The following is a 23,118-nucleotide window of genomic DNA, read 5'->3' as shown; positions in this document are numbered from 1 at the left end:
TTTAATTAAAAGACAAAATATTCTCAAATAAATTGTATGACAATGGGCAATTAAAAATAATAAATCATTAGTATCACTGAGGAGAAAAATATTCAAGAATATATAAATTTCAAAATTCTTCTATCATAAATAGGAAACGGTTAGTGAAATTTTCACTCTCATATAATCTAACCAGATAACAGCAACAAACTATTATTGCTGGAGTCACCTATGGATTCCACAAAATGACATTAACAAATCCAAAAAACTCTTCTGAAACTTTTCAATTGTGAAATTTTTCAGTAGAAATGGGTACAATTATAGTCACAAATATGGCATTATATTAACCCTACTCTTTCATTTAATACTTTTTATGCCCGAATTTTTATACTTCAATTTCTCCATTCAGCTATTAAAATTATAAATTTATTTTAAAAAGGAAAAAAAAAACTATTAAGTAGGGGTGCTACATACTTAGCAACAACAAATCCACTTACTTTTTTCTCTTTCTCATGATGTTTATCCTGAGAGTGAGAGGAAGAATCACTTAAACTTTGATCATATGACCTATTAGATCCCCGTTTGCTCTTTTTCTAAAAAAGAAAATATATATACATATATGTATATGTATATAAATTTTTAAAATAATCTTTTTGTTAGGCTTAAACCAACTCAAGTGTGAATATTTCTAAATGTCTTAAAAGAAAAGAAGTCTCGCTATTTCAAACTAGAATCCAGATTAGACATCATTCATATGTGATTTACTACATTATAAGGGAAAATTTAACCCTAAATTATACATTAATGCCATATTTTTGTAGATTAAAGTGTTTGAGAACAGGACATATTTTCAAATAAGCAGTAGCTTATTTGAAAGTTATATAATTAATTAATTAAAGAAATTAAATATAATTTTAAATGGTAATTTTTTGTTTAAAGTCTCAGCCAACACAATGAATGCCATTATTAAAGAAAGATGCCAGGGCTGGAAGAATAGAATAGTAAATATTTGAAGAGTTACTTTATGCCACTGGGAAAAGCAAGAAGGCTTTTAATATTAAACTTTCAGCATTAAGGCATATAGTTTTTTAAACATTTGCCCTTGCAGTTAAGTAAAAATTAAAGGAAATGTCAGTATTAGGCACATGCATGTTTCAATGTATTACTAACATGTTATAGGTTTCTCTTTAAATACTTACATGATTGCATAAAATATGATCTGACAGTTGAGTTTGATGGTGGCAACACAGCTGATTAAACTAGACATAAAATGACTATAAAAAGGTGTATAAACTGTATGCAAAATGTACAAAAATATTAAATATTTCCCTACTAACAAATGAGACATCATATCATTAGTTAGCAATTATAACTAGAAAATTCTTGTTATATAAACTCCAGGGCCCATTTTTAAAATTCTATTTTGTCAGTAACATCTCTCATTTAGCAAATGAAGATCCAAATACACTTTTAACATCCAAGAAGCAAAATCTCCCATTTTACTATTACAAAAATTCTCCTATAACTCTCAAAAACTTGTCAGTTGTTAAAATAAATCTAAGACTCCAATATCACACAAGATATATATCTACTCTCTCTTTCCTCTCTAGTATTTTATATGGGGAATCAGAATACTAGAACAATGAGATGCTCGTTTCATGTGGAATGGGACCCTAATTCTTCTTCTTCTTCTTCTAAGAAAAATAATCCTGATCACACAAAGAACAGAACCATTAGGAAATAAAATGAAGAAAAAAGTCTTAAACTTTCACTATACAGATCTATTATATTGAACAGAAATATACACATTAGACAGCAAAGAAATATTGAAAGACATGGGCACAAAGTATGTAACACTTATTAAAATAAAATTAAGTTCATTATCCATGCAAGTTTAGTAAATATTCCTCAAACTATTCTTAAATATACTCTTCTAGACTTTAATCAGTCACAAAACAGACTTGTTTTGATCTTACTATTGTGCAGTAAATAAATATCAACAGCAAGAAAGCAAATGAGAAAGATGTGAGAATCATAAAATTTTACATATTCTCCTTCAAATTGCCTAACAGTAACTACTATTAGTATGTACTGTAAGTTAAAATATCTGAGAATATTCAATCTTATAAAAGAATTTTAAATGTTCAAAATCAAACTATCATCTTTTAATTTCCAACTAAGAACATGCAAAATAGTTTTAATCTCAAACACAATTCAATGGCAAAGGAGTTGTTACTACGTCTTATAAAGTTAAGTCAACTTTTCCATCAAAACTAGTAATTACCAATTTAAAATTAAATTCATGACAAATTCTTACCAGTTTACTAAAATGGTATTTACAGTAGCCACAGTATTGGACATTATCAGCACCATTACCTTCTTCTTCACAAAGAAGCCCAGCAAACTGAGCACTGAAAATAAACAGAGGTGTTATATATTAAAACTCAAAACCATTAGGCTGAGGACACAGCATAACACTTATGCAAATGACTCGTGCCTGAGGCTCTGAGCTCCCAAATTCAATCCCAGCAACACCATCAATCAGAGCTGAGCAGTGCTCATGTCTGTCTGTGACTATCTGTATCTTTCTCTGTGTATTTTAGACAGAAACAGAAAAATTGAGAGGGAAAGGTGAGCTAAAGAGAAATGGGGAAAATAAAAATCTTTATACCAGCAGCAATCAATTAAATTTCACACTAACCTGCAAGTGATTTTTAAGTTACATTTGTGTTTTTGTTCATGGATACAGGCTGCATGCTATTAAGAGAAAAACTCATTCAGCCAAGACTAATTTTATAGCTCTAAATGCTTCTAGTGACACCACAACCAGTAGGCAAGAAAAATATAAGCTGTATTTTTCAGTTAAAAACAATGGAAGAAATGAAACTGAAATTTAAAGTTCAAGTTCATGATCTTTTTTTCTTGCCTCCAGGGTTATCCCTGGGGATCAGCGCCTATACTACTAGTCTACTGTTCCTGGAAGCCATTTTTCCCATCTTGTTGTTGTTTGTTATGGTTGTAGTTATTGTTGGATAGGATAGAGAGAAATTGAGAGAGATGGGGAATGCAGAGAGAGGGAGAGAAAGACAAATGCAGACCTGCTTAACTGCTTGTGAAGTGACATCCCCCCCTTGCCCACAGGCAGGTGTGGTGTGGTGGCTTGAACCCAGATCCTTAGGCTGGTCCTTGCGGCTTTGTGCCATGTGTACCACCACCCGGTCCCTATTCAAGGTTTTTTTTAATAACTATCACCAGTCAATTTGACCTTTTCACTTCTAACCTTACAAAACTACATTTATCTCTTACTACACCCTCCCCTCCTTCCCAAAAGTTTTCATTTTTGGAAACAAGTATATTATTTTTAAAATTTTATGAAAACCAAATCTTTTGTCTCCAACACCAAAGTGATTTAAAATTTAAAATAGGTTTCATAAATCCAAACATTAACAGCACATGAAATAAACACTGCATAAATTTGGCCGGCTGATAATAGACTAATTCATAAAATTAGTACATACATGTTATTCCTAAACTTTTCTTATATATATATGTTTTATTTTTTATTTCACACACACACACACACACACACACACATATATATACACATACTTTTTTTTTTTTTTTTTGCCTAAGCCAAGACCTGTAATTAACCACTCCAGGCCACCTTCTCACTCAGAGAGAGAGAAATAGATGAGGAGTGGGCACGAGGGAGAGAGACACAGTACTAGTAATTTCTCCAGTGCCATTTCCTCTGATGTGCCACGGTTTGAACCTGGGCCTTGCATGTGGCAAAGTCAGTGCCCTATCAAGTAAACTCTCTCTCCAATCTTTAGTCTAAAAATGATTTTTTTGCTCTTGAAATTTTATGCTGAGAAATATATCTAAAGTGGGCAGGGGAGATATCATAATGGTTATACAGACTCTCATACCTGAGGCTCCAAGGCCCCAAGTTCAACTTGCCCACTGCCCCGCCCCCCCCCCCCAAAAAAAAAGCCAGAGGTGAACAGTACCTTGGTCTCTCATTAAAAATAAGATAAACTGGGAGTCGGGTAGTAGTGCAGCGGGTTGAGTATACGTGGCGCAAAGCTCAAGGATCGGTATAAGGATCCTGGTTTGAGCCCCCGGCTCCCCACCTGCAGGGGAGTTGCTTCACAAGCAGTGAAGCAGGTCTGCAGGTGTGTCTTTCTCTCCCCCTCTCTGTCTTTTCCTCCTCTCTCCATTTCTCTCTGTCCTATCCAACAATGACAACAACAATAATAACGACAACAATAAAACAAAGACAACAAAAGGGAATAAATATTAAAAAAAAAAAAAAAACAAATATTGGGAGTCAGATGGTAGCACAGTGGGTTAAGAGCAGGTGGCGCAAAACTCAAGGACCAACATAAGGATCCCCGTTAGAGCCCCCCTACCACCTGCAGGGGAGTTGCTTCACAGGCAGTGAAGCACATCTGCAGGTGTCTATCTTTCTCTCCCCCTCTGACTTCCCCTCCTCTCTCCATTTCTCTCTGTCTTATCCAAGAACAACGACACAAACAACAACAATATAAAACAAGGGCAACCGAATGGGAATAAATAAATTTTAATATATATATATATACACAATTACTAGAATTGTGTTATCACAAATAAATAAATATAAACGTAAAATATTCCAGTTAAGCTAATGTATTGATAAATAATACTTGGGTAGCTAATTTACAAAACATTCCCCACTTCAGTTCTGTGCAAACATGCTTACCAAGTGACATGGAATGCCTGTCGACATCCGTGTTTATTACAAGTCATGCAAGCACCAGTGGCTGCTTTGCTTTCTCTTCCTTGTTCATCACAAATGTAGCACGTCTTAAGTAGAGATACAAAAAAACAAAAATGAAAACAAAATATGAGAGCTTTACATGATACAGACTTTCACAATTACCTTTAGAAATCAAAGGTCTGGTTTCTTGTCAAGTATCTGTCAAAATAAAAATTTATTTTTTTCTTACAGGAACAGAATTTTTATAAACATGAAAATGTCAACAAGGACATACAAACAGTCATAGTATAGCTCATGGACACACAAACTTCTTTAGATTAAAAAACCTGCAGGGCTAGGGGGGGTCGCTGCACAGGCAGTGAAGTAGGTCTGCCTGCAGGTGTCTATCTTTCTCTCACCCTCTCTGTCATCTCCTCCTCTCTCCATTTCTCTCTGTCCTATCCAACAACGACAGCAATAAACAATAAGGGCAACAAAAGGGGGAAAATAGCCTCCAGGAGCAGTGGATTCATAGTGTAGGCACAGAGCCCCATCGATAACCCTGGAAAAAAAACCTGCAGGGCCAGGCCAAAGTGCACCAGATTAAACGCACATAGTACAAAGTGCAAGGGCCCGTGCAAGAATCCCGGCTCCCCACCTATAAGGAGTCAACTTCACAAGCTGTTAACCTGGTCTGCAGGTGTCTATCTTTCTTTCGCACTCTCTGTCTTATCCAAAAAAAATTGGGGAAAAAATGGCCACAGGAGAAGTGGATTCGTAGTGTAGGCACTGAGCCCAGTGATAAACCTGGATGGGAAAAAACAAAAAACCAGCAAGAAAGGAAGACTGTTTCATAGGTAGTTGGGCCAATGCCAGGACAACATACCCTACCACAGTCCTCACTTGTCCCCACAATGTCAACTGATTTTTGCAAAAGGGGAGTTTGTCTTCCCTTTCTAAGGGGAAGTTGGGACCTAAGAGCTAATGGGCAGGCCTATGAGAATAGGCAAGGAAAGCTCTCTGATCCTCCAGATGTCCATAAGAATTCTATATAAGCTGTCATTCAGTCTCATCAACTGTGATATCCTACTTCTGGATGATATATTAAGGTGGGCAAAGGTGCCCTTAAAAGGTAACAGTTAATGAACACTCAGCAATATTGACTGGGAACAATTGAGAGTATCATCTTTTCATGAAACACTGAATTACTTAAGGGGCAATCTACAAGTATAAAATGAGTAAGATAGCCAACTGAATAAAATGGAATAAAAAAATGAGACTGGGAGTGGGTGGTGGCACATCTGGTTGAACACACATCTTACACTGTGCAAGGACCTAAGTTTGAGCCCCCAGACCTCACCTGCAGGGGGAAAGCTTTGCAAGTTGTGAAGCGGGGCTGCAGGTGTTCCTCTATCTCCCCCTTCCCTCTCGATTTCCGGCTATCTCTCCAATAAATAAATAAATAAATAAAAAGAAAATAAAAATTTACAAAAAAAAATGAAAAGAATATAGTCAACATAGCCAACTTTAACAGGACTACAAGTATTCTTAAACCAAGAAGCGAGGGCTGGGAGGTAGCACAGTGGGTTAAGCACAAATGGTGAAAAGCCCAAAGACCGGCATAAGGATCCTGGTTCGAGTCCCCGGCTCCCCACCTGCAGGGGGGTTTGCTTGATAAGCGGTGAAGCAGGTCTGCAGGTCTCTTTCTCTCCTCCTCTCTCAATTTTTCTCTGTCCTATTCAACAATAATAAACAACAAGGACAACAAAAGGGGGAAAAAATAGCCTCCGGGAGCAGAGGATTCATAGTGTAGGCACTGAGCCCCAGGGATAACCCTGGAAGCAAAAAAAAAAAAGCTACCCACTACCCTGTATTATGGTTCCGAATAGCACCTTTCAACGTTTTTTAAAGCTCAATAATATAACCCAAAATGTAACAACTAAATAACAAAAACCATACTGTAACTCTGAAAGAAAACCAACCAACATTAAAAGCAACCCTAACTGTTCAAATTACAGGGAGAAAGTGTGAAGCTGTTATAGTATGTACATTTTTAGTTTACAATGATAAAGGGACCTATGGAGAAAAGGAGAGAGCAGACTAGAATAGAAAATATGCAAACAGAGCTTAAAAGGGGGAGAGAAGGTCTCTTCACAAGCCGTGAAGCAGGTCTGCAGGTGTCTTTCTCATCTCCTCTCTGTCCTCCCCATCTCTCTCGATTTCTCTCTGTCTTATCCAACAACAAAAATGAGAAAATATGGCCTCCAGGAGCAGTGGATTTGTAGTGTAGTGTGGGCACTGAGCCCCAGCTTAACCTTGGAGGCAAAAAAAAAAAAAACCCACCTTAGTAACTTCTAAAAAGAATTGATAATGAAAAGGCACCATTCACTTCAACTAGCACATATGATAGATCTCATTTTAAAAATTAAAAAAAAAAAAAAAGAGAGAAAGGACTTAGACTTTTGGAAGGACCACAAGCCAGAACTGACAGTGCTCTGCTTAAATAAAAAAATTAAAAAAAAAAAAAAAAAAGAGGAAGTGGGGTGGTAGCGCAGCTGGTGAAGTGCAAGGACCAGCTTAAGGATCCCAGTTTGAGCCCCATGCTCCCCACCTGCAAGGGAGTCCCTTCACAGGCAGTGAAGCAGCTCTGTCTTCACCTCCTCTCTCCATTTCTCTCTTCCCTAGCCAAAAACAATGACATCAATAACAACAACAATAACTACAACAATAAAACAAGGGCAACAAAAGGAAATATAAAAAAAAAATTTTTAAAGACTCGAAATGGTTAAGTGAAAAATAACCATTGAAAGACTCTGAAAACTGTCCTAAAGACAGCAGCAGCAGAGAAAAACAGTTAAGAAAATCTACTAAACCTCACTGAGAACAGTGAGAATCTATGGCTTCTTCCACTGCTTCCTGTGTGGTCATGGAGATGAGATGCTCTCTTCCTATACTCCTAGGAGAGTCGAGCCTCCAGTGAGTCCGGTCCTCGGCATTCTAGTACCCACCTTAACAGATTCTATCACTCCATCTGCAGCATGGTAATAGAGCAGAAATTCCATGCTAGGAAGCTGAGAAGACCAGGGGCTATCATGCATTTTTACCCTTGTTCCTCCCAGCATTCTGTTACAGAACACAATTCTCTGGGAGAAAACAGAATGCTGTCTCCATCCCTAGTTCTAGAGCAGTACTATGGGAAGGGGGTGGGGGACCCCCCCTCCATCTTAAGAACAAAAGGATCATGGGGTCTGGCAGTAGTGCAGTGGGTTAAGCACACGTGGTACAAAGTGCAGGGACCGGCAAAAAGATCCTGGTTCGAGCCCAACTCCCCACCTGCAGGGGAGTCGCTTCACAGGCGATGAAGCAGGTCTGCAGGTGTCTTTCTCTTCCCCCCTCTGTCTTCCCCTCCTCTCTCCATTTCTCTGTCCTATCCAACAACAATATCAACAACAACAACAATAATAACTACAACAATAAAACAACAAGGGCAACAAAAGGGAAAATAAGTAATAATTAAAAAAAATTTTAAAAAGAGCAAAAAGATGAGCAATTCTTTCTTGGAGAAATGATTTTATTAGGAACAGGGCCTAGAAGTTCATGCCTAAGGGCACTCTCAGAAACACTTTGGTGCTGAGCAATTAGGAAAGAATTGGTAGCTCAAGATACTATAAGAAACAGCCAGTAGATTAACAGAAATTCTGTCAATAGGGTCCTGCTAGGATTACTCATCCCTGTGGCATCCAGAAAGCAGTGTACATGAACTAAGATGCACTCGATCAGGAGAAATCAAAGTGGGATTTGGGATCGACTTAAAAGCATTTTCCAAACCACATACAAATTCAATCAATAAAGCACAAGAGGCTTTAGTACAATCTCCGATCAAAACCTAGCTAAACACTAAGTTACTCTGACCCAAGGGCAACTCCTAAGAAGCCTTGAAAATAAAATCACACTTACACCTGATGTTCTGAAAGATTGTGTGTATGCTTAAGACCGCTGGTTCTCAGAAATAACTGGATGAGAAGCTTGAGTCTTAGCAAATAGTCTCTAAGTTACATGCATATCAAATGCTAAAGGGTGAAAATTTAACTAAGGGAGCTTTAAGCACAGTTTCTGACCAATAGTGGACCAAGAACAACAAGAAGAGGTCAAGTTTTTAAAAACAAAAACAGACACCAGAGAATTACTCAAGTCAAGTCATTAAAACTAGCCAAATAGGATACAAAAAGGGGAAAAAAAAAATCTCTAGAATAGCTAGTTTTAAACAAAAAAAAAAAAAAAATTAAGATAAGAGGCAGTGACGTGTGGCCCAGGTATCAAGATAAAGCAAACAGCAAAAACTAAAGAAGTTCAGACACTGAATTTAGGAGACAAACTTCAAACAAAAAATACTGGAATTTAAAATGCATAATAGGAGAGCTGAGTTGCCAAAATAAAAGGGGAGAGGAGAGAAAAAGAAAGATACAACATGGAAGTAACCCAGGTGTCCAACAACAGATGAGTGGCTGAGCAAGTTATGGTCTATATACACAACGGAATATTACTCAGCTAATTAAAAATGGTGATTTCACTGTTTTCAGCCCATCTTGGGTGGAGCTTGAAGAAATCACATTAAGTGAAATAAGTCAGAAACAAAAGGATGAATCTGGGATGATCTCACTCACAGGCAGAAGTTGAAAAGCAAGATCAGAAGAGAAAAGAGAAAACACTAAGCAGAACTTGGACTGGAGTTGGTGTACTACACCAAAGACTCTGGGTGGGGTTGGGGGTGGGGCTTCAGGTCCTGGAACATGATGGCTGAGGACCTAGTGGGGGTTGTATTGTTATGTGGAAAACTGGGAAATGTTATACATGTACAAAGTATTTTGCTGTTGACTGTGAAACATTAATCTCCCAATAAAGAAATAAAAAAAAGAAATAATAAAAAGCAAGATACAACAAATAGACTTCATCTATAAAGAGCAATTTTAAAAAAAGAATCTAGTGAGCTTGGGAGATAGCATAATAGTTACACAAGACTCTCATGCCAGAGCTGAGCAGTGCTCTGGCTTATCTTTCTCTTTTTATTTATCATTAGAAAATAAATTATGTATGTAACTTATTTTATTAATGTATTTACATGATATAGTCTGAAAGAACAGTTTCATAAAAATGTGGGATACCATTAAATCAATCAACATATGCATAATATAACACTGGGAGAAAAAGGGGGTGACTGAATCTGAATAAACAACTAAAAACCCTCCAAATCTGATTAAAACAATTCACATTATCTCAGAAGTTCAACAACTCTAACTAGGAGTCCAAAATTTTAAAAAATACATGTGGCACAAAGCGCAAGGACCGGCAAAAGGATCCCGGTTCAAGCCCCCGGCTCCCCACCTGCAGAGGAGTCACTTCACAGGTGGTGAAGCAGGTCTGCAGGTGTCTATCTTTCTCTCCCCCTCTCTGTCTTCCCCTCCTCTCTCCATTTCTCTCTGTCCTATCCAACAATGACATCAATAACAATAACAACAAAAAGACAACAAGGGCAACAAAAGGGAAAAATTAATTAATTAATTAATTAATTAAACAAATTTTAAATAGGGCACTGGAGCTGGGAGGTGGCACAGTTGGTTGAGCACACCTTACAAAGCATAAGGATTCAAGTTCAAGCCCCTGGTCCCTACCTGCAAAGCTTTGCAAGTGGTCTCTTTATCTCCCCTTCCTTCTCAATTTCTGCATGTCTGTATCAAGTAAATAAATTAATAAAATAAAATGAGAGAAACAGAGCATGAAAATGGCTCAGCAGGAGCCTGCCTTACATGCACGAGGTCATGGCACAATACGAGAGCAGAATGAATACAACTATGGTAGAGAAGTGGTCAGCACTCTTTTCTAGAAAATAAAAACTTGTGCAAGGGTCCCTTGGAATATACCTACTAACTTTTCCCAAAATGGAGACCCCAAATCTCATCTGCTATATTCTTGCCTTTAGGTTCTTAATTATTAAACAATTTATTTTTCTTTATATTTCAATGTTTTTTGGGACACCAAGTTGCAGATGCTGTCATGACGCCAACCTGACTTCCCCAGGCAGACAACCTCACCAATGTACCCTGGAACCCCATCTCTCCAAAGCCCTGCCACACTAGGGAAAAACAGAAACAAGCTGGGAGTGTGGATCAACCTGTCAACACCCATGTTCAGCGGGGAAGCAATTACAGAAGCCAGACCTTCCACCTTCTGCATCCAACAGTGACCTTGGGTCCATACTCCCAGAGAGAAAAGCTTCCAATGGAGGGGATGGGATGTGGAATTCTGGTGGTGGGGATTTTGCACGTGGCACAAAGCACAAGGACTGGCTTAAGGATGCTGGTTTGAGCCCCTGGCTACCCACTTGTAAGGTAGTCGTTTCACAGGCGGTAAAGCAGGTCTGCAGGTGTCTATCTTTCTCTACCTCCCTCTGTCTTCCCCTCCTCTCTCCATGTCTCTCTGTCCTATCCAACAATGACATCAATAACAACAATGATAATAACTACAGCAATAAGACAACAAGAGCAACAAAGGGAACAAATAAATATTTAAAAAAAAAAGATAATTGAAAGAAAAAAAAACTTGTGCCAAAGCGGTCAGTGACAAGAGTACATGAATAAGACTGAGTCTGATCTCCAGCAACACACAGGATCATCACATGAAAAGGAATCTCAATAAACGGTGAGATCTGATGAGATCTCAATAATCTACTCAGAAACAAAGGAAGCTAAACACAGATAAACAGCATTCAAAATGCTCAAAGAATAAAACTGTCCAAGAATCCTATATAAAGCAAGGTTGTATGATGAAATTAAAACATCATCAGAGAAACAAAAAATATAACGTATAATTTCCTCAGTTCTAGATAGTTTCTCTACTCATGTATAGAGATTTCCTTGAACAAAGAATTGTTAGGGCCACAAGACAGCTCCCTTGGATAGTGTGCTTGCTTTATCATAGCACAACCCGGTCACCACCATACTGAAGGGACTTTGGGCGCTGTGGTGTCTTTCTCTGTCTATCTGAAAAAGTTGGTCAAAGTACTAAAGACCCAGTTATGACTAAGACAATGAAGACAATAATAACAATGTGCCTGCACACACCAACTCCACTACTCCAGAGGTGGACTCTTTTTTTTTCCCCATTGTTGTTGCTGCTATTGGATAGGAAAGAGAGAAATTGAGAAAGGAGGGAAAGACAGAGAAGGAGAGAGAAAGACACCTGCAGACCTGCTTCAATGCTGGTAGAGCAACCTCCATGCAGGTAGGGAGCCGGGTGCTCCAACCTGGACCCTTGCAATTTGTACTATGTGGTTTTACCCAGTCATTGCCCAGCCCCCTCCAGAGTGGACACTTAAGGGACATAATAAAGAGATGACCCTATGATAATATCACTATGTTTATTGTTATGCAAAAGAATTCCATGTCTGAGGCTCAGAGGTCCCAGGTTCAATCTCCAGCACCGTCATAAATAAGCCAGAGCTGAGCATTGCTCTGGTGTCACTCCCCGCCCACTAAATCGCACTTTCATTGAAAATAAATAAAGGGGCCCGCGAGGTGGCATACCGCGAGGTGGCATACCCGCGAGGTGGCATATAATGAGTGCACATTATAATGTGCAAGAAGCCAGGTTCAAGCTACCAGCCCTACCTAAAAGGGGAAAGCTTCACGAATGGTCAAGCAGGGCTGCAGTTTGTCTCTCTTTTTCTCTTTATCTCCCCCTTCCCTCTCGATTTCTATCTCTATCCAATAGTGATAATTAAAAAAATTAATAAACATTCAATTACTTACTTGCCTATTTAAGGTTAAAAAGAATAAAGTATATATTTCTGAATTTTTTAGTGTCTAGCACAATGCTTATACAAAAACAGATGTACACTAAGTGTCCAAATACACTAATACTCTCCAAATTAACCATTAATACCATTCATTTAGGACTGATGTCTTCTAAAACTCAACAATCCATTTCCAATTGCTCCTATCACTTTAAAATCATAAATCCCACACTAGTCATTCTGCTACTCATAAACAAAATCAGCATGAAACAACCATCAAAGTCCAAGAAAGTTATAGAGCAATGAATGGCATAAGAAAAATTCAAAAAAGTGGCAAAAAAATTTGAAGAACTGATACACCATTTGTTTCTGGAAGACAAGACTCAAGAAAGGAGAATTTTAGGTGGACAGAGGAAATAGCATCTCAGAAGTCTAGAATGTCACAAATCAATCTCTGCAACTACCTTATGGCAGAGCTGAGCAGTGCTCTGGTCCTCTCCTCTCTCACAAATAAATTTTAAAAAATCATTAGAAAATTAAATAGTGTGCATCAATGGAAAAAGAAAGACATCAAAATGCCCAAGAATTTAATGATGATTAAAACACCATTTCATGCAACTATGGAAAACACTAGACTATTAAATAGTAGTACAGAAAACAGTGACAAATCATATGGATGGGGAAAATTGTATGTACCCTTTCACCATATTCTGAAATTAACTCTAAATAAAATCATTCCAATTCTTCTACCTTCCTCTTAAATCTATTACTATGAAAGTCACGAAGTGAAGTTAAGCCTAGCAAGCATCCCTGGTGGGGGTGTGTCCAACTTAAGTACCAGAGCCCCAATAGGACTGTTTCCATGTGGGTCTGGAGGAGAAGTTCAGCTGACATTAAAAGTCTGAGCAGGGTAAGCACAAGTGGTGCAAAGCCCAAGGACTGGCGTAAGAATCCCAGTTTAAGCCCTTGACTCCCCCACCTGCAGGGGAGTTGCTTCATAAGTGGTGAAGCAGGTCTGCAGGTGTCTATCTCTGTCTTCCCCTCCTCTCTCCATTTCTCTCTGTCCTATCCAACAACATCAGTAACAACAATAACTACAACAACAACCAAAAACAAAACAAACAAACAAAAAAACAAGGGCAACAAAAGGGGAGTGTAGATATATAGTCTGAGCAGGGTAAGCAGACAAAGCATAAATGGGGAAGGGCAAAGGGCAAAATGAAATGGCAGAAGGGATGTTATAGCAGGAAGCAGCAGCGCCATCAAGAGATGTGGAGCTTGGAAGAGAGTGGGATGGTCTCCACTAGAGGACAGCAGCACAGTGAAACTTAAACAACACAAGAATGAGCAAAACAGGAACCACACTGGGATGGTGTGAGTGAAATTTCTCAATGACTGGCATGATAGTCATAAACATGATAAGAAAGAAAAATCAGTGAACCCTGTGTTGAAAGATTAAGCTTGAAGATGTGTTTTAACATAGTTTCATGATTTTTCCAGATCCCACTGGAATCTGATGGAACTACAATTTAAATTCTTTTATATTTATTTTCCCTTTTGTTGCCCTGGTTGTTTATTGTTATTATTGTTATTGCTGTCATTGTTGTTGGATAGGACAGAGAGAAATGGAGGGGGGGAGGCAGAGGGGGAGAGAAAGGGAGACACCTGCAGAGCTGCTCCCTGCAGATGGGGAGCTGGGGGCTCGAACTGGGATCCTTACACCGGTCCTTGCGCTTTGCGCCACGTGCGCTTAACCCGTTGCGCTACGCCCAACTCCCTGGAACTACAATTTAAATTTTAATGAAGGCCTATAATAAAATACAGAATTCCTTTTATGTTCAGCCATTTAAAAACAAAAAAACTTACAAACAGAAATAAAATAAAATATCCACTGTACCTTATTATAACGATCATGAGGAACAGACTGTAAAACGATTGGTTCCATTGTAGAAACATTGGCAAACTGTACCTCTGGAATATATAGGGCACAAACCACATGAGCCCAACCTGAAAATAAATAAGAATAATGTCATTTGCCAACTTCCAATAGAACTTTTCCAAAGATAAATAAAATTATCAACTTTCTAAAGAGATCCTTTAAAAGCCTATTTACGCCAATTCACAGCAAAAACATGAAGAATTCTCATTACTGATTATATAACCTGCATGAGGTTAAGCCAGGTCTGAATAAAGCATTCTTAAAGATCTCTCTAGTTACTATATAAAGTAACAAATACTTATCGAAAACATCTTTAAATTCAGGTGCTGGTACTTAAGAGCTAACTAAAGTTAGGGCCCGCAGATGGCTCACCCAGCAGAGCACACAGGGCCATCACATGGAAGAGCCTATGGGGGACAGGGTGGGGGTGGCTTCACAAACAGTAACAGAGCTGTGGTGTTTCTCCTTCCCTCTCATTATATCTACAAGAAAGGGGTGTGGGATAACGCAGGAGGGGAAAGGCTACCAGAAGCAGTGGACTCACTGAACCCCAGAGAACTCTGGTGGAAAAAAACAACACAAATACTAGCTAAGTAATTAAGATTACCACTGCTTCTGAGAACTATTAAAAGCAAACTTTGTAGCTGAATACTAAAATAAATTTTAATGCTTTAACCTTAAATATCAGTATTAAAATATTTAACTTCTAATACTCAACTCACTATACTGTGACTGAGGTCGTGGGTTTGAATCCCAGCACCAAATGGGAGAGCACCTTGGACAGCATATCAAAAGGAGTGCTATGGATGGCAAAGAGATGCTGTGGTGTCTCTCCCCCACTCCGCCCCCCCCAAATATATTCCATGTGTAAGATTCAGGTTCAAACCCTGGGACCATGTGGAAGAGTTATAATGCCAGGGGAAATTCTAGTACTGTACTTCTCTCCCTCTTTATCTCTGAATGAAAAAAATAGCCCAACAGTAGCAGTTCTGCATATCTAAGATCCCAGCTAGACACATGCATGCACATCAAGATCAAATGGGACAAAGGGGAGTAAGTTTAGAATCTCTCTATGAAATAATATAAGCCCAACCCTACTACCTAAAAACTGAGCCCCTACCCCCAAAAAAGTTGTCTTTTCTTTTTTTACGGTAGAGACAGGGAGGCAGAGAGACAAATTCACAACATGGAAGTTTGGTTTAATGCTGTGGAGGCAGGGTTCGAATCTGGGTCACACATGGCAAAGCAACATACTATCAAAGTAGTTGCTTCGTGGTCTCAGATAGGGGTTTTCAAGACACTGAGTATCAGGTAACAAAGCATAGTAATCCTAAAGAAACAAATGAATTGAGCCCTCAGTCTACCCTGGCTTAATGACTTGAGAATTATTTTAGCCTAAGGCACAAGGAATAGAGTTATAGTCAAGTCCAGGCCACTTTCAGAACTGACTAGAGCACTGAATACAGGAAAGCTGGCTAGTAAAAACTGTATCTCATATGTATGAGGTCCATCCTGGGTTCAGTCTCTACCACCACATAAAAAGCAGACACATAAGACACAATACTCTGCTGCCTATATTTGTCTATCTAGTTCATTCTCTCTTACTCAAATCTCTCTCCATATCAATTAACAAGAAAAGTAAAGGAGAACTAAATGAGAAATTTAGAACACAAAGTAAACCTGTGCTTGTTATGGTATTTACAACACATACAGAAGACAGGATATTATCTTTTTAAAAAATATTTTTTTAATTTCTTATTCCATAGAGACAGAGAAAAATTGAGAGGGGAGGGAGAGATAGAGGAGGCACAGAGAGACACCTGCAGCCCTGCTTCACCACTCATGAAGATTTTCCCCTACAGGAGGAGACTAGGGCTTGAACTTGGGTCCTTGCACATTGTAATGTGATTGCTTAACCAGGTGCACCACTGCCTGGCCCTTTAGGATGTTATCTTCAAAAAAGACCAGAGGAGACCCCACATTTATCTTTGACATGTCCACATACAGAGTAAGAAGAAAACAAGGCAGAGATGTTAACACACTGGTTAACCTCTGAGAGAATGCTACTATAACACAGAGTTAATCTATAAAAACTGGAAAATGTGTTCTATTACTTTTTCTTTTTATTGTGTCTCTCTCCAGCTCAGTTATTGTATACCTGATATGCAAGAAATCTATGTGAGGGAGTTGGGCAGTAGCGAAGCGGGTTAAGCGCACATGGTGCAAAGTGCAAGGACCAGCATAGGATCCCAGTTAGAGCCCCTGGTTCCCCACCTGCAGGTTGGGGGGGGGATCGCTTCACAAGTGGTGAAGCAGGTCTGCAGGTATCTATCTTTCTCCCCCCTGTTTCCCCCTACTCTCTCCATTTCTCTCTGTCCTATAAAACAACATTAATAACAACAACAACAATAAAACAACCATGACAACAAAAGGGAATAAATAAATATTTTTTTAAAAAATCTATGTCAAACACCAGTAAAAGGGGGCCAGGTAATGATGCACATGTTACCACACAAAGAACTAGTGTTCAAGCCCCCAGCCCTCCCCACAACACATGCAGAGAGGTAGGTTTACAAGTGGTAAAGCAGTGCTGCAGGTGTTTTCTCTTTTTCTCTATGCCCCTCTTCAGTTTTTATATCACACACACATGCACACGCGATGCCAAGAACAATAGATTTATTGTGTAGGCACCAAGACCCATCAATAACTCCGGTGCCCCTGTTCCCCCCAAAAAAACTTATATATAAAGCACAATGAACAGAGACTTGAGAGACTACAAATGATAAAGAATACAACTCTCTTCTCTCTCTCTCTCTCTTTAAGACAGCAGAGTACAGTTCCACCATTTTATGCGGTACTGGGGATCAAACTCAGGCTTCAGAGCACATAAATTATATGCTCTTCCACTGAGTTACCTCTCCAATATCAAACACATTTTTTATTTAATTTTTTATTTTTAAAACAGGAAACATTGACTAAACCTTAGGATAAGAGGGGTACAACTTTACACAATTCCCACCATCAGTCAAACACATTTTAAAAGAAACTCATTTAAATAAACGCTACAAAAATCAACAAGCAGCAAAATAAAGCCAAGAGTAAACTATCTAATTTCCAGAGTTACAACAATATTTAGTATATAATTGTCAAGAAAATGTTTCCTGCCAAGAAAAGAAAACAAAAAAGGTCAGCTCATTCACATGATAAATTATACAAGTATGTCCCAGCAGAAGCAGGCACAGGACTTATTTGGCAAGAATTTTAAGTTAACTGTCTTACAAATGTTCCAAGAGCTAAAGGCAAGTATGAACAAGTATCAAAAAGAAACCAACATAATGATGTGTCAACAAATGGGCAACATCAAAAGAAATTATAAAAAAGAATGAAAAATTCTAGAGTTGACAATTACAACTGAGGTCAAACCACACACTCTGACTTCAACAGCATATCTGAGTAGCCTAAGGAAAAAAAATAACCAAATTGGAAGACAAAACAATTAAAATTATGAAATCTCAGAAGCACAAGAAAAAGAATGAATGAAGAAACATACACACTTTTTTTTAATACAAAGAAAAATTGAGAGAAAGGAAGATATAGTAGGAGAAAGAGACAACCCTGCAGGTAGGGACCAGGAACTTGAACATAGGTCCTAGCCCATGGTAATGTGTGCAGTTCACAGAACGCATCACTGCCCAGCATCCAAATCCCACTTTCAACAAAATCTGTGAGGCAGATCAATGCCTATCAAAAATACAGTGAGAATTCCAGAAGGGAGGAAACGGGTATAATGCTATTTGAGGAAATAACAACCAACAACTTTACAAATTCGATAAATATTATCTACATGTTCAATAAACTCAAGAAACCAGAAGAAAATAAACAGAAAGAGATCCACAACTGGAAAGGGGGGGGGGTGATTCTCATTGCTAAAAGCAAAGGAAAAGACTAACAAAATAGCTCACCTGGATAGTGTGTGTGTGAACCAGGTTTGAGCATGACGCCCCAATGAACCGATGCACACTTTGGTGCTGTGAATTCTTCCCCCTACCCATCCAGGGTTACTGCTGGGCTCAGTGCCTGCACCATGAATCCACTGCTCCTGGAAGCCATTTTTCCCCCTTTTGTTGCCATGTTGTTGTAGCCTTGTTATGGTTATTATAGTTGTTGATGTCGTTTGTTGTTGGATAGGACAGAGAGAAATGGAGAGAGGAGGGGAAGACAGAGAGGGGGAGAGAAAGACAGACACCTGCAGACCTGCTTCACCACCTGTGAAACGACGCCCCTGCAGGTGGGGGGCCGGGGGCTCAAACAGGGATCCTTCCTCCGGTCCTTGCACTTTGTGCCACGTGGAGCTTAACCCATTGCGCTACCACCCGACCCCCGGTGCTGTGGATTCTTTAACTAACTAACTAACTAACTAACTAACTAACTAACTAACTAACTCTCTTTACCTCTCTGTCTTAAGAAAACTATAACAAAAATAAAGGAAAATGGGAGTCGGGCTGTAGCGCAGCGGGTTAAGCGCAGGTGGCGCAAAGCACAAGGACCGGCAGAAGGATCCCGGTTCGAACCCCGGCTCCCCACCTGCAGGGGAGTCGCTTCACAGGCGGTGAAGTAGGTCTGCAGGTGTCTATCTTTCTCTCCTCCTCTCTGTCTTCCCCTCCTCTCTCCATTTCTCTCTGTCCTATCCAACAACGACAACAACAATAATAACTACAACAATAAAACAACAAGGGCAACAAAAGGGAATAAATAAATAAAAATAAAATATTAAAAAAAATTTAAAAAAACAACAAGGGCAACAAAAGGGAATAAATAAATAAATAATAAATTTTTAAAAAGATGAACAAAAATAAAGGAAAAAAGAACCATTAAAAAGCATCTTATTAGGGGCTGGGCAGTAGCACAGAGAGTTAAAGAATAGGAAAGCTATCAGAGGAGGGGATGAAATACAGAGTTCTGGGGGTGGGAATTGTATGGAACTGTACCCCTTTTATCCTATGGTCTTATTAGTATTTCCATTTTATAAATAAAAATAAAAAAAGAAAATATAATTATCCATATAAAAAACAACAACCCAGCAACACCAAAGATACTGGGCCCTTGATTCATACCACACACAAATACAAAGTCAACCAACAACCTAGAAAGAGCTGAAAACAGAATTATTAGAAGTATGGGTTCAACTAAATCTGTAAATTTGGATGGTAATGGATTCCTAGATATGATACCAAAAACATGAGCAACAGCAAAATCAAATAAATTGAACCTCATTGAATTAAATTTTCATCAAGGACATTACCAAGAAAATGAAAACCCATAGAGAGAAAGGATTTGCAAACCATTAATCTGATAGGTGTGTGATAATCAGAAGTTTAGAAGAGCTCTTACAGCTCAAGACCAAAAACAACTCAATTACAAGATGGACAGACCATGAATAGGCTTTTTCCCAAAGAAGACTAACAAATGGATCACATATCACTCATCATCATAAAAATAAACATTCAAACCACAAAGCAAAGAGGCACATCATACATACATGGAAAACTATAATCAAAAAGTTCAGAAAATAATTGCTGTAAGAAATTGGATCCCTCATATGTTCCTGGTGAGAATGTAAAAATAGTATAGTCCCTGTGGTAAACAATTGATGATCCCTCAGAGTTAAATATAAAAATCACTGTATGACACATCAGTGCCACTTCAAAAAACTGAAAGAAACTTAAAAGCAAATACTTATATATCAATGTTTATATACAACAGCACTGATCATAACAGTGAAAAGGTAGAAGCAATTCAACTGCCCTCCAACAAACAAAAAGATAAATAAATAAAATACAATATATATAACATATATACATGGTGAAGGGAGAATAAGCCAAGTAGGCTGGTGCAGTGGGTTAGAATTCAGACTGACTGAATTTATAGGTGGTTGCCTTTCTTTTTGGGTGATAAAATATATTAAAATACTAAGGTGATAGCTGCATGTTAGTAAAAGTCACTGAACTGTACAGCCAATTGTTAGATACTGTCTTTTTGTTCTACAGTATTTGATTATAATGCAGTTGAGATTTATTTGGAGATGTTCATTTATGTGATTTCACTTAAAGCTTTATTTTTCCAAGAACTTAATGATATTAAATGAAGATTTACTGGTTAATTTTATGCTCTAGAAACATTATCTAGATTTTTAGAAAAAGAGGGAAAGGAAATAGTGCACCTGGTAGAATGCACCCTTTCTCATAAGCAACCATGGGGTATGAACCTCCAGTAGCCACATGGGAGCACCATGCAAAGGGGAACCTTCACAAGGAAACCAGTGGTGCTCTATTTTCTAAAAATATCTTGTGTTACTCTCCTTAGTTTCAACGGTTCTTCACATCCAACAGAATAAAAATCTGAGGGAGGGGCTCAGAGAAGGAGAAGGGTAAAGATGGGTGAATAGAAGAAAACTGCCCAAGTATCAGTCTCATCAAGCCTTATAGTCTAATTCCCCATCATTCTGTTCCTTGATATACCTGTGTCTTCATCAGTTACATATCCTTTTGCCCATAATCCCCTACTTTTCACACAAATTACATTTTAACATTTACCTTTAATAACTAAGACTGAAAGAAAGAAACTCCTACACCTAACTGTTATGGAGCAAAAAAAAAAAAAAAACTTAAAATTGAAACTGAAAACATATTTTCCAGTGTGATAAAATATTGTTAGATATTAAGTAACAGTAGTATTGGCATTGTTTAGGTGTGTTGTGGAGTTTTTCAACTTACTATGAAAATATAATTATAATTTCTATAGAAAAATGCATTCCAGGTTCTAGGATAGGATACAAACCAAATCAGTCTGAATTTCTAAGATACAGGTATAGTTTAAGTCAAATTCAGAATATACTAAATATGTTAGCTCAAGTTAGTGGGGAAAAAAAAATGGAAAAAAATGGAGGTTGAATCCAAAACTCACTGTATCAAACAGATACACTCCTATTTAGTGTATCAAAACTTAAAAAAACAAAAAATACTAAATGGATAGTATAAGAGAAATCTTTTATCATCCTAAAATAGGTAATAAATAGCCTTTCTAGCTCTGAAAACACAAGATCTCTTTAATGATTCAAAACACAGATGCCAAAAAAGACAAAATTACTAAGCCCAACAAAAATCCAAAACTTCATAGTATAAAGTTCCATTAGCAAAGACTAATAAACTATGCAAAAGTAGTCTAAATCCTATCATAAAAGTCTAGCACAAAAAGACTCCTATGGAATAACCAATGAATCCAAAAAGAAAAAGAACAACCAATGAATCAAAACATATGAAAAGACCACTCAATAAAATACAAACTGCTTTTAAAAACACTGGAGAAATGTGGAAATATATCCTTGTGACAACCCTATAAATCAACATTTCTTCAATAAAGTAACACTGAAGTTGGAGAAAAACAAGACAAGAAGCTCAACTTCACTAATAATAGCTATTCTATTCACTATTGCTATAAACACAAACTGATTCAACCACAAGGGAGAATAATTTAGTAATATCTGCTGAAATTAACTGCAAAATCCCATAAACTCAGTAGTTCCTCTTTTGTGAAGTAATGACTCCATAGATACATACATGCATAAAAGCAAAATAACATACATAAACATTAGCCATAGACATGAAACATTAGAAAAGTCCATCAGTCAGTGAGTAATTACATAACACAATAAAAAGAAAGCTGTATATTGCTAATAGAGAAATAGCTCAATGAACAACAATAAGATGTAGAGAATAGGTATAATATTCATCCATTTGTATAAAATTTAAAGCAAGTATTTGGCTATAGAAGTTTACTTAAATATAGAACAGAAACCAAGACAAAGGTAGAAGAGTAATAACCAAGCATATTTGGTAGTGAGAACATTATGGGGCAAGGAATGGATTATAGCACCTTGCAAGTACAGCAGGTGTCTCTCTCTCTTTTTATTTTACTTTATTTATTTACTTTATTTAATATTTATTTATTCCCTTTTGTTGCCCTTGCTGTTTTATTGTTGTAGTTGTTGTTACTGATGTCATCGTTGTCGGATTGGACAGAGAAATGGAGAGAGGAGGGGAAGACAGAGAGGGGGAGAGAAAGACAGACACCTGCAGACCTGCTTCACCGCCTGTGAAGGGACTCCCCTGCAGGTGGGAGCCGGGGACTGGAACCACGGGTCCTTGCGCTTCGCGCCATGTGGGCTTAACCCGCTGTGCTACCGCCCGACTCCCGTATTTACTTTTTATTGAATAGAAATGGAGAGAAATTAAGAAATGTAGAAATAGAGACAGACAGAGACATCTGCAGCACTGCTTCGCCACTAGTGAAGCTTCCCTTCTGCAGGTGGGGAACCAGGGCTTGAACACAGGTCCCTGAACAATTTAACACAGCCACTCTCCCTCTCTCTTCTTTTTATTTATTTATTTATTTAGCCTCCAGTGTGATCACTGGGGCTCGGTGCCAGCGCTACGAATCCACTGCTCCTAGAGGCTATTTTTCCCATATTGTTGCCCTTGTTGTGGTTGTTATTACTGTTATAGTTGCTGTTGTTGGATAGGACAGTGAGAAATCAAGAGAGGATGGGCAGAGAGGGGGAGAGAAAGATAGACACCTACAGACCTGCTTCACCACCTGTGAAGCGACTCTCCTGTA

General features: G+C 38.1%; 1 protein-coding gene across 8 annotated transcripts in view; it reads right to left on the bottom strand.

Moving 5' to 3' along the window:
* Positions 1 to 23,118, bottom strand: part of MLLT10 (MLLT10 histone lysine methyltransferase DOT1L cofactor) — a 192,956-nt gene that overhangs the window by 102,835 nt on the left and 67,003 nt on the right. For 7 of the 8 annotated variants that reach the window (XM_060192261.1, XM_060192262.1, XM_060192263.1 and 4 more), the window contains 4 exons: positions 14,404 to 14,513; positions 4,721 to 4,824; positions 2,297 to 2,390; positions 477 to 572 (listed from right to left, as the gene is read on the bottom strand). In XM_060192261.1, the coding sequence (XP_060048244.1) occupies positions 477 to 572; positions 2,297 to 2,390; positions 4,721 to 4,824; positions 14,404 to 14,513 (404 nt within the window). The remainder of the gene's footprint in view (positions 1 to 476; positions 573 to 2,296; positions 2,391 to 4,720; positions 4,825 to 14,403; positions 14,514 to 23,118) is intronic. The other variant, XM_060192264.1, reaches the window with a different exon arrangement.

The sequence above is a fragment of the Erinaceus europaeus genome, chromosome 6, assembly GCF_950295315.1.
Source record: "Erinaceus europaeus chromosome 6, mEriEur2.1, whole genome shotgun sequence".
NCBI classification, from domain to species: Eukaryota; Metazoa; Chordata; class Mammalia; order Eulipotyphla; family Erinaceidae; genus Erinaceus; species Erinaceus europaeus.
Note: the sequence above shows the minus strand (reverse complement) of the source record. Positions and strands in the feature narration are given on the sequence as shown.